At 35.7% G+C, this 12570-nt stretch overlaps 1 protein-coding gene across 1 annotated transcript in view; it reads left to right on the top strand.

Moving 5' to 3' along the window:
- ANGPT1 (angiopoietin 1) overlaps positions 1-12570 on the top strand; it is a 156014-nt gene that overhangs the window by 80064 nt on the left and 63380 nt on the right. The window contains exon 4 of the mRNA XM_061447874.1: positions 1161-1393. Within this exon, the coding sequence (XP_061303858.1) occupies positions 1161-1393 (233 nt within the window). The remainder of the gene's footprint in view (positions 1-1160; positions 1394-12570) is intronic.

Consider the following 12570-nt stretch of genomic DNA (forward strand, 5'->3'; position numbering starts at 1 on the left):
AGTGCAAATAAATAAATAAAACCAAAGACTGACTTAAACAGGAAGTAGTTTGTTGGCAACTTTGTAACCCCCAGTTGGTTTATGGGCATGAGAAACACCTCTTGGTGCATAGTGTAGTATTACAAAACAGAAAGCAACAGAGGGATTGAATTACTTTCTTTATCTAATATTAACAAATTATTTATGCTAAGATCCCACCACAGGATTAAAGCACTGGCCTGAAAAAACTTCTTTTTGCTGTTGACATATATTAGATATCCTTTATGTACAGCTCCTCTATTCTTCTACATATAATCTGACATGTCTTGGATCTTTGTAAATTGCTCACTTCCGACTCAGGACAGAGAGCATACTGGAAAAAGAATACTGCTCAGGAGAAAGTGTTTCCATACATGTGTAAAATTATTTATAAAAAATGATGTAAGCAGGTTGCATATTATGATATCCAACAGTTTCTTGTATGAGGAGGATTTTGTGGAACCAGAAAAGTGAAGGGGTGGAGGGAAGTGAGCAGGAGAATATGTATGTGGACTCAAGGGAAAGAAGTGAAACCTATCTTAAAAGGCAAGCTTCTGATTTATCTTTTGTGGAAACAGTACTATATTTCATGTGAAACAGATACCACTAATCTGGTACATAATTCTTTTCCTAACATTACAGACCACATCAAATGGTATTGTTATTGTGGGTTCCATATCTCTTGATGTTACTCCATAGCTCCTAATGCTTACCTTCCATCTAGTGGCAAGGCCCTTCACAAAATCTTCCTTAGTTTACACTTTATTTCTATCTCTTATCATATCAGTCTACCCCTACTACCAATGATGTCCCCTTCAATGCCTTTCTCTTCTCTTTCTTTTGCCTACCATAGACTTTTTTGCCTGAAGTTGTACATACAGATGTGTTATTGGCCCTATGCTCATGTACTTGGATGGGTGTAACAACTGGACATGGAACCTGAGAGATCAGTTACATTTGGCTACTTGACAGAGAAAATCTAAGTTAGCCCACTAATTCAGTGGGCTGAATTAGTAGATGTGACATTTTTAGAATAAATGATGTATTTACTGAAGTCTATGGTGAAAAATAAAATAGTTTTGTTTTCTCAATAAAAATATTGTCATGAAATAATATCTACTAATTGTTTTATTTCATTTTAGTTTACTTGAGCACAGAATTTTAGAAATGGAAGAAAAACATAGAGAGGAACTGGACACTTTGAAGGAAGAAAAAGAGAACCTACAGAGCTTGGTCACACGACAAAGCTACATAATCCAGGAACTAGAGAAGCAGTTAAACAAGGCAACAAGCAATAATAGTGTCCTTCAGAAACAACAGCTTGAACTGATGGATACAGTTCACACTTTGATCACTCTTTGTTCTAAGGAAGGAGGTAAGAAAGAAGCTTTATAAATATTAGAAGTTCTGGCAAATTTCCTCTAGAGTAAGTCCTGAATTTTTGAAAAAGCAAAACTTAATGAGCTTATTCTAAGAAAGAGAAGGACAATTTAACTGAGAACAAAATAGCTGATGAGAACCCACAAATCAAATAAGGTTTGAACAATGCTAAGGCTGACCCTTGTACTAACAGCAGTATTTCATTTATTTTTTTAATTTAATATCACTGAGTTGTTAAAACTTGACCATAGTTGATGTAGGCCATAATTGTATTGACTTCACGTTAGCAATACTGATTTGTTGCTCTGACCATCTCCTTTTGCTAGGGGTAATCCAACCAACCTTGGATGTTTATAGATGCCTATATCTAATTAACTCTAGACTTCCTTTACCATCAATGGAGAGAACAGGGTACTAAACAAAGGAAAGTAATGCAGAACTTTATACCTATGTATAAAGGTTATGATGCTGATGAACATGAATGTAGGCACTTATGGAGCTGGAGACATTCAAAAGATTGATTTCTTCTCTTGAATGAGATTTTATTTATAATAAGGGATCATCTTTCTTCCTTCTGCCTTGCTGGGCTTTTTTTTTTCTGGGTGCATTAAGCACATTAAAACACAAAAAATAGAAATAACACCCTTGGAAAAAGAGATTGACAAAAACTCTAGTGCAATTCTCAAGTCTGCCTTTTTTTAATAAGCAGTTTTCTTACAGAGACTAAGGTAAGATAGCAATTTTCAAATGCTAAAGACAATGTAGAATGTCTCTGGAAATAAATTCCTTTCATCAGAACTGGTCAAGGGAAATGGATGAACAGAGACTACTGTAAAGGATGAAAATGGGACACTGGAAAGAACAAATTAGTAACCACAGAAAACAAGACAAAATCATACAGAAGAGAGGAAAGAAGAAACGTAAGGGAGAATATAAGAGAAAAGGCATATACTAAAAATAGCAGCTAAAAGGGGATTAACAGCTGTGCCTGGTATAGCAAGCAGAGGGTTAAGAATACTGGGGGAAAGAAAGTTAAGGAAATAAATTAATATCCATCTGGGTGGGAGAAAGCCAGCAAAACCCTTCTGATAAAGGAACCTAGAGAGAAACTAGAGATGTGTGAGCTGTGCTAGTCATTCAGTGAATGTGGAAGCATGGATGAAAGAGGTGTATGCAAGGTTAAGTACCAGCAGTGCGAAGAGACCAGCATATTTGCTCATTGCAATTCTAGAGCTTTAAGTGCCATAAATTATCTAAAAAATGAAAAGGAAAAAAACAAACCCAAACAAAGCCCTCAAAAAACAGCCCTGTCCCCCCAGTCAAAACCTCATCACCTGCATCATTATTGAATACTCTGTTTAAAAGGCAGAAGACATATTAGGTCATTCAAACTATTTACCTCAAGGCAGTGTGGGTTTGCTCTCTACTATATATTCCCATGCAACTTGTGTGGCTTAAATCTAAACTGCTCCAGTGTTGAGGATTATATCTCTTTCTTTGGAACTGTTGCAAGATTGAGCCTGTGTTGATAGAACGCTTCTTTTTAAAAAACCTTTTTCCTCCCCCATGTTCATTCTAAGCGTTCCCTTCTGCTTATTCTGTTATATAGTTGCCCAGCATTTTGAATTAAATAACATCCTTCATAGTAGGCTGTTCTCATATCAATAGAGAAACATTGTGATGCAATGCAAATCCTTTATTATGTTTTACAGTCTTCTGGCAAAGAAACCTGGCAAAGCTGTGTTCAGAGTGTTCTAATAGAGCTCAGGAGTACTTTAAAATTAATATCGAAATGAAAGATATATTATTCCCATACAGGGATATACTGCAAGTTCTTTTTAAGGTTAGGAAGATTTTCTGACAGTTTTGAATTTGACTCAAAGAAAAAAAAACCCAAACAAACCAACATTTTTCCTAAACTTTATATCCTCAGCTGCTTCTTATAAAAACTTTGGGTGAGGATACAGAAGTAGATGTTTCCAATTGGGCTCCTGGGTATAAATTCAGGTACCTGGAAACCAGAATTTTACTTCTAAGGAGCTGTGGACGCAAGAGAAGATGCTAGACGAAGTCAAATTCCTAATTATAATTTTAATGGTCTAACTAAACCTCTTTAATTTGGACTCCATTACCTTTTGTATATTATTGTGTTCAGAATTTTCCTTGGATATCTTTTATTTGAAGAGAAATAATTGCAGATATGTTTCCACTTACTGTCTGTGAAAAAGGAACCAGGAAGCTTAAATTAAAATGATAATATTATGCTGGAGCAAAAGATGACTCTATATGAAAAGCATTTGGTTGTACCAAAAATTAATCAGCTTCAGTTTGTGCAAAAATATGCTGATGATGTAAAAGTATGCATGCTGGGAAGTACCTTGGAGCTACTCTAAATTTGCACAAAAACATCAATTTTAGATAGTCTTACACAAGTCTTTATGTGTGAACTAATGTTCCAAACATAAAATATGCTGTGAGAACTGGTATTTATTGGGAGATAGAGAATAACAAAATGTGATACATAAATCAGTGACACCCCTTCTGCCTCATACATATATCATAAAGAATATAGCAGAAATAGAAATGGTCCAGAAAAGAATAAGATAATGGAAATAACTAGAGACCTTGAACGATTTCCGTATGAGGAGAGAAAGCCGTAACATACAGAACTATTAGATGGGAAAGAAGGTATGTGGGATGCTGCCATGGAAGAATGCAAACTAATAGCAGGGAGAAAAGGAGCAGTCTAAAATAGAGTTATATTTTCTGTTGATAAAAAATAGTATTTGGTTGCTAGATATCACTGGATGTGATAAAGATTTTTGAATTCTTAGAAAGCTAAAGAGCTAGCAAAGGATAGATCCCCTAGAAACATCAGGATTTTAATTAGGGCCACTTATCTTTGAAAAGAAGCATAATCTAAGCAGGGCATCAAGTCTAGAAAACCAGATTGTCAATGGTGAGTAAATTCCTAAGGGTAAACACAAGAGTTGAGAGGAATTGCAAAGTACATCTAAATCCCATGGTATTTTGAGAATGGCTTTAAGAACCTTTGTTGTATTTTTCAACCATAAATTGAAAATTTATTCCTACAACATAATTTTCATGCTCAGGGTGGGGACCTTATAACAGTCTTCCAATACCTGAAGAGGGACTGCAAGAAATCTGGGGAGGAGCTTTTTACAAGGGCATGCAGTGACAGAACAAGGGGGAATGGTTTTAAGCTTACAGAGGGGAGATTTGAATTAGGCATTAGGAAAGAATACTTCACTATAAGGGTGCTGAAGCACTGGCACATCTTGCCCAGAAAAGTTGTGGCTGCCCCATGTCTGGCAGTGTTCAAGGCCAGGTTGAATGCAGTGTTGAGAACCTGGTCTAGTGGAAGGTGTCCCTGCCCATGGCAGGGGGGTTAGAACTGGATGATCTTTAAGGTCTTTTCCAACCCAACCCATTCTATGATTCTGTGATATATTGAAAATTATTACCTATATCAAAAAAATCTAAAAAAACCTCCCCAAGAGAAGTAAAGCGACAGGAAAATTATGTTGCTTAAGTCATAGAACTCAGGATTTTCCAATTAGTGAAGCAGAAATGACTGTTTTTTTAAACTATTTTTTATAAAATGGTAATAACACAGCTACACAACTTCATTTTATACCAACCTGGTTGTAACTATTGCTTTTTGATTACAAAACATGAGATAAATTTCATCCAGTAATGTCATAATTGCATCAGAAAATTTATTTTTACATTAATTTAGATAATTTGGGAAGCATTCAGAAGTTTGCCTGCTAGCAGCCTGTGAATAGCATAGCTGAACATGCAGAAGCACAGGACTAAACAGAAACTGCTTTTTAGTTTTACACTCTGAGGAGCTCCCAACACTGGATAACAACCCTAAGAATTTTTTTTCAGTACTTCTACCATGGCTAGGCAAACTTCAAGAGAATTTCTGAAGGATATAAAGGCAAATAAAGAAGAAAGAAGAAAAGTAGAAGCCATACAAAGGATAATTCTTTCAAGTATAGGCAGACATAAATATAAAATCCAGATCCCATTTTCAGTGTCAGTTTTGGTGCAGACCAGCACTGGTATGGGGACCACCTGTAAAACTTGGAATTGTTTGTCAGTTTGGTTTCCAAAATACCACCCACTTCTGTCCCAGCATGAGTGATTCTAGGATTTCAGTTGCACGTAATCCTTAAAATAGACCCTCTAATTGGTCAGAAAACCTACAGAGAGTCCAATATATACACGACACCATGGGGACTCACATGTCTCCATTTTGGCCTGTGTCTATGGCTTAATAGATTTGTCACAGTGTCTTTGTACTTTTTAGGCAGAAGCAACAATCTTGGCAGTGGTTGCCAATAAATTTCTACAATGTAATTTTTAAAAGGCAGTACTTTCAGACACTAGTTTCCCAAATGAAATGATTGCTCAGTACGGTGAAAATCTAAAGTAGCTTCTTAAAGATTAAGTAAACTCCAAATTCAAATGTATGGAAACACCTGAAAGTTTTACTTTCCCCAGCAAAAGATGGAAAATAGAAACATTGAGGTGAAGGCTTAATTAACCACCAAAGAAATATTCCAAGACTAAAAGTCCTTCCCCTGTAGCATGTAAGAGTTGGATACCAATCACATTAGTCTTTGCAAAGGTCAGCAAAGATTTTGTGATTATTGTTTTATTTAAACTATTCATTCCTCATACTACTTTGTGTGTCGTTTTTCTGAGTATGGATAAGACATTTTAGCACAGTACTGTCACTGTCAAACAATAAATCTGTAACACAGTAAATAGTTTAGTGACAGACTTTTTAAGTTTATGCATCAGAAAAATTACTTATGAAAAGGATAAGTAGAGCTAAGTAGAAAGTTTCACAAACGTTACTAAAACCCCCCAAACCACCCAAGCAACCAAAAATAAAAGCCAACCCAAAACAAAACAAACAAAAAACGCCAAAACAACTCAACCCCCAAGTACTACGAATTACATTAAGCAGTAGATAATATTATAATCAAAAAGTCTATGCAAGTTCAAGCCGAGTAATTTATAAATTGTATCAGTTTAATGGGAAACTATGTTTCAAGCCCGATGTCACAAAATGTGCCCATTGAGAGGTCACATATATTTTCAAATAGATTGTCTTTTTATTACAGTATAAGACAGTATATCTAGAGTGTACACTGCTTTGAGTTTAACTTACATAACTTAGGATAGCTGCTCAAGTGCTCCTACCCACAGGACAGGGGGATGTAAAAATTCATCAGGAAAGTATATTTAACCATAAACTTTGCTTTTCCTTTAATTTATGTTGTCTGTTAGACTGCATAATAATATACCTTGTTAAAATGTTTGCGCTAAACATATACTTCAGAAGACTAATGGAACAGTAGAGAAAGTTTTGTCATTAATGTCTGGTTTTGTGACCTCTTAGTAGGAGAGAAATGAAGCATTAGCTTCCTCTTGAATGCTGACAACAAGCTAAGCTTAATTCTCGACATAATACACATGTATGCCAGGAATTTACTTTCCCAGAAGCACCTATTGAGTTAATGAAATAAATAACATGGTTAGTGGGTCTGGTACTTCTAAAAAGGCACAAATCTCCTGGTTTATGGATCGTTTTCATATTTTAGAAAATTATGCAGGAAAAAAAAATATGTCCAAAAAATTTGAGTGGAATTTGTGTTTTTAAAAGGCACAGCAGTTAATGTATTCAAAACATTGAACAGTAAGTAGTAGGCGATTCTGCCTTTTTAGACCACAGTTATTATGATGTAAAAATTTGTGCTGAAGATCATAAGAATAGAATGAGAACTTCAAAGAAATGACCTGAAGGTTACAGGCACAGAGGAAACTCCATTGACATAAGCAGAATTACCCCAGTAGTGATCCTGACCTACTTCATTAGAAGGACTTCAAAGACACCTTACATAATATGAGCTAGTATTTAAAAAAAAATAAAAAAATCCCAGTGGGGATCCAAGGATAGAACAAGAAATTCTGGTGTTCTGAAAGATAATTTTAAATCTTGCTGTTTGGACTGTGTTCAGCAAGAGAAATTTTATATATTATATTGATTCAACCATATATTGGAATACTATAATGAGTATATTTAAATCTAAGAATTTTCAGTGTAGAAGAATGAGGTTGTGTGATACAGCTCTTGGTCATTTTTCTTCCATGCACAGAAAGAATAGCATTGCTACTCATCTGAGATATATTTTGAGATGACAGCATGTTTTGTCTGGTATCATTTCCTAACAATATCTTTTCATTCTTAAAGAACTTGTGACTGCTTTGTACCTCATCCTTGACATTGCTAAGGTTTTTTCAACATGATGAGACATAACTAGTTTGGGAGGAACCTATAGTCTGGCATATCAGTCACTTGATTATTTTTCTTCTGAAGCATAGAAGAAAAAAATTGCATTTTTGCTAGATGTATAGAAGTTTCTGACCAACTTTGTCTGCAAGCTGTAGGTTGCAGGCAGATCAAGACTGTGCTCGAGGCATGGTTATAAGAAAAGAATGCTTGAATGAAGTGACAGACATTTTATTCTGTCATGAAGTCCTACTTTGACCCCCAGAGATATCAAAGCAAATAGCTTCAACTAAGCTTTAAAATATGTGTGTTCAAGGATACAGAAAACATCCATTTGCTCAGTTTCTACTTTTTCCTGCTTTAGAGATTTTATGAGCAAGCTGTTTCACTTTTTTAGGACAACAATAACAGAAAAACCCTCAGTTTAAAAAAAGCTGAGAAGATCATTGTCAGAAAATGTCCACCCACAATTCGCAAAGCTCACTATTATAAAGATACATTTCATATTATAGTCTGCCTTTATTTATATTTTGAAAGTTGGGGAAAAGTATAATTTTGTATTTAGTGTCATGGAAGAGAAGAGGGGTCCCTTTATCTTTACTGTAGCTGGATGTGATAGAGCACATGGACCCACTGAGTGGAAAGTGAGTGCTGCCGGGCTTCAGTCAGATGCCAGGTTCTCTTTGTACAGTTGTGTAGAAGTTCAGTTAAACATCCACATCAGCACCAACTTTATTTTTTCTTGTTTTTATCTTTCCAAGTGCTATAAATTTCCTGTTTCCCTTGGGGTCTTTCTGTATTGACATGCATCTTCAGGGATGCTCAGAAAGCTCAAGTAAGATATTTTGGTGGTCAGCCTCAGCTGACCCCCCTAACACAGTGTAGATGTAAAGTGCTGGTCTGGACTTTATTTAGCATCAACAAAGGCACTTTAGTAAAGTGTGTTATCTTAGTATGAGGTGAATTGAATCTGCAAATACTTTTTTTCTCTATATTATCTGTTAAAGGGGGATATTAGTTACTAGATATAAGTGATATGCTATGTTTTACTAGTATCTACATTGAGACAGATTAATTCTATATTCTTGTGTGTCTTTTTAACTAACTAACTACAAGCACTAATTTCAAATCATCATGATTTTAAGATAAAGATATTTTCATACCTTGCTCAGGTAAGGATGCCTTAATTTGCAAGTTATGCTGTGTAATAAAATGACACAAAGTGTATTAGGTAGGATCAAGCCAGGCTGTGGTTTAATAGAGACTCTGTACTGAAATAAATCAATCTGAATGTGCAGCATCTGAAATTTATGTCACTGGAAAAATATTTAAATTCTTCAAAACGGAATTGGGGATTCCCATATTTTATCCCTATTAACTTGCTGATAGTCACAACAGGAGGTCAATATTTGTTAGTGATGAAAAATTAGTATCTTAAGTGCATATATTTACATTTAAATTCTTGATTGTTAATATCAAAATCAATTACCTACCCTCATTCCTACAACACATGTCAGTGCCAAATTCCTCCTCATTCTGCTTTGTGAAAATGGTATTATTCAGTCCCACGGAAGATATTCAGGGAATATCAGCATATATATACCAACTAAACACTGTCGGTGTCACCCAAATGACTTGTTAGCGAAAAATTTCTTTGTATGCATGCCATTCTTCAGCTGGAAACACTAAATGGACATTAGGGTGCCTGTGTGGAAAAATATAAATAAATTAAAGAAATATGGGCACTACAAATATTAAACAAAACCAGTGGCTTAATCTTTCTTGTAGCATTTTGTGAAAGACTTCTTTAGTTCTCATCTCACTGAATGGCTGGTTACTCACAAAATTGCTATCCCAAGCAGAAACTCTTAAGGAACTATATTGCAGCTGGATAATTAAGTATCTTTACCTCTTTGTAAATGGGCCATAAGGCATTCTATTTCAGCTCACTAATGAGGACCATTTTATGGTATTCCTAAGTGATGTCTTTCAAATGCACAGTGAATCGAAGTATTATTGCTGTTACCAGTCACTAAGGCTGGATTTACTGTGAAAAAACCTTAATAACTGTTGCTAATTTATTGGGTAGTAAATAATTATGCCCTGGAGAGGATGAGAGCTCACTATGTTAACGTTTTCCAAGACCAAGTCAATTCCTGCAGCACTACAGGAGGGAAATTCTGCTTTAAATGATTTATTTAATAAGTAGTTGAGCAGCTTGAGTGTTTTTGCCGTGCAATTGTTTGCCTTTCTTACTTCAGACTCTTAGAGGGTGTGTGGGAAGGAAGAGTAATATTCTGTTAGCTGCTAAAACATTTCTTTCAATGTTGATGTGAGGCATTTAATTTATGTGAGGCTACACATATTCTTCTTCCCCCCCACCTTAAAAATATGTATCTGAAGTTCCATATGTAATGAGCCTTGATTTTCCTAACAAATCTGAGACTGGGCTAGCTCCTAGGCTGGTAGAATTGTCGTAGCCTTAGTAACTGCAGTTCAGCGTGGCCAGGCAGTTGTGCTGGATTGCACATCCCTTTGGGCCTCTCATGTGCACTCAGTGGTATGCACATAGCCATGAATGGCAGGAGGTTGCTGGCAAAGGGGCCATTTTTGCTTTTGCTCCTTGGAAACAAAATCCTTGCACTTCTCCATCCAGTCTAGTGATTGTGGGGTCAGAGGATGAACCTGATCACTGAGCTGCTTCAGTGGAGTAATAAACCTGTATAACAAACAAAGAAACAAACAACAAGAAGGCAACAAAGAAAGCAAACAAAACCTTCAAGCGTTCCTCCTCCCCTTCCCCTCCCCACATTACTCCTCCCCTGCCTGGACCCAGAACACCTCTTTTAATAACGAATTCGTTCTCTGGCTATGAGGCAGTCTACAACCAGCGGAAATGGGAAGAGTTTAGAATTGGATACTAAGTGCATGTAAATCTACTAAAAAGTTCCTAATGTTTTACCAATAATAAGTAACTGCAGTATTTTTTAATTTCATATATCTCAATGGATTATAATATTCTGACTCTTTTTCACATTGCTATATTGTGTGATGGCAGTAGCTTTAATAATCGGGAAATACTTTTTTGGAGAGGAAAAACATATAGTATGTATTATGTACCTGAACAAACTAAAATCCAGAAAATGCACTTTTCAAGTCCTTTTTGACAGGGACACAAATGTCACGGCTATCACTTAGATTTGTAGGCAGCACTGTGGTTATCTAGAGACCATATTTGACTTGAAGTCAGCCTCCATGTTTGTACTATTCCCTGTGGTTTGTATAACATTTGCAGCACAACTGTGTTGTTACACGGATGTCTTGTTGCACAGACTACTTGGATGTCGCCGACAGTTATTAGGTTGCAGTTTAATGTTTGCTCTCAGGTGGAGGTTGGTATATGCAAGACTAGGCCACTGAAACAACAGATCATACCTCTGGCCATAAGTCAGCAAAAACTGAGTGGCTGTAACTCTGCGTATTTTTCCTCCTCAAAGCAAAAATAATCTTCACCCTTTCTCTGTCAGATCTGTTTGTGGTTCCTGCTGGTAAGACTGGGAATACATATGCATGTGTAGGCCATATTCCAGGCCTCCTCACTGGGAATATTTGACTGACATCCTTTTGATAACATTAGCAAACTGTTCCTGGCTTGATTCTTTGTGAGCCAGGCACTATTTGCCATTATAACTGAACTGTGATGGTGCACAGAAGCTGCACCCAAATGGCTGAGAAAGAGGTCAGAGTTACAGGGTCTCCTGTAGAAATGTAGGATTCCTCACAATGCGTCTGGAACCCTGACAAGATCAAGGCAAAATTTATATGCAGTCTGGATGTAAAGAGAATGCCATTTGGTGGTCCTTGAATGACCTGTCCTGGAATGCTACAGCTGGAGGTAAAACCCATCAATTTACAACCTCCTCCTTTCTGATTTTTTTTAGAAGTTTCTCATCTGGGGACAGAAATTTTCACTTCAGATGCTTTTGATAGAGCAGCTAAAATTTAGGTCAATTTTGTTTGCCAATATGGAGGGAAACATTTCCTTTCTGGCTTCAAAAGCATGAAGATATTTTTGAAGTGTCTTTTGGTATGTATAGTGATTATTAAGAAAAGATTTTAATTTTTTAATTTTAAAATTATTATATAAGAAAATCAGAATAATGCAAATAAAACATTAAAACAATGAAAATATAATCATTCACTGAGACACTACAGAAATCTCTGCATATCTGTCCAAATAAGTCACTATCAGGGAAACAAAAAACTCAACAGCTGCCTTTTATTTCCTGGCAATATCGCTGAAGGACGTAAGACTCTCTTGATTAACTCAGCCTAAACCGATTTCACAAACATGACAGTTCACATATTAAATAATTTAGTAAATATGAATGTGATTTTATTGATTCAGTCAACATAATGAACTGCAGTTTAACATTCTTTCCTGCTTACAAACTGCCTTATTCATTTACCCAATATCTGATGGGGACTTGAAAAACAATGAAATAACCACTTCATTTTCTCAAAAGTAATTAGAAAGTCTCAATTTAAAAATCAAGTATATTATTTCTTAAGTATTTTTTTTCCTAGTAGACGTGAGATTAGATAATTTTCATACAGCTAGGAAAAAAAAATTGATATTGTATGTTTTAAATTTCATATTACCAGGAGGAGAACTGTAGATTACTAAATACTTCAGAAGCTATTTATTCTTGGTAGCCAGTTTGTATTTCTTTAGACCCAGGAAGAAAAGCAGATATCCTTCATCTGTGATAGGCCTTAGGAAATAGTAAATTAATTTACTATCGACTTATTTTCATAACTGATAGCAGAAAAATAGTCTC

Source organism: Pezoporus flaviventris, unplaced genomic scaffold, assembly GCF_033815535.1.
Source record: "Pezoporus flaviventris isolate CSIRO_AGI_PZ_B2104156 unplaced genomic scaffold, CSIRO_AGI_Pfla_v1 ptg000007l, whole genome shotgun sequence".
Classification (NCBI taxonomy): Eukaryota; Metazoa; Chordata; class Aves; order Psittaciformes; family Psittacidae; genus Pezoporus; species Pezoporus flaviventris.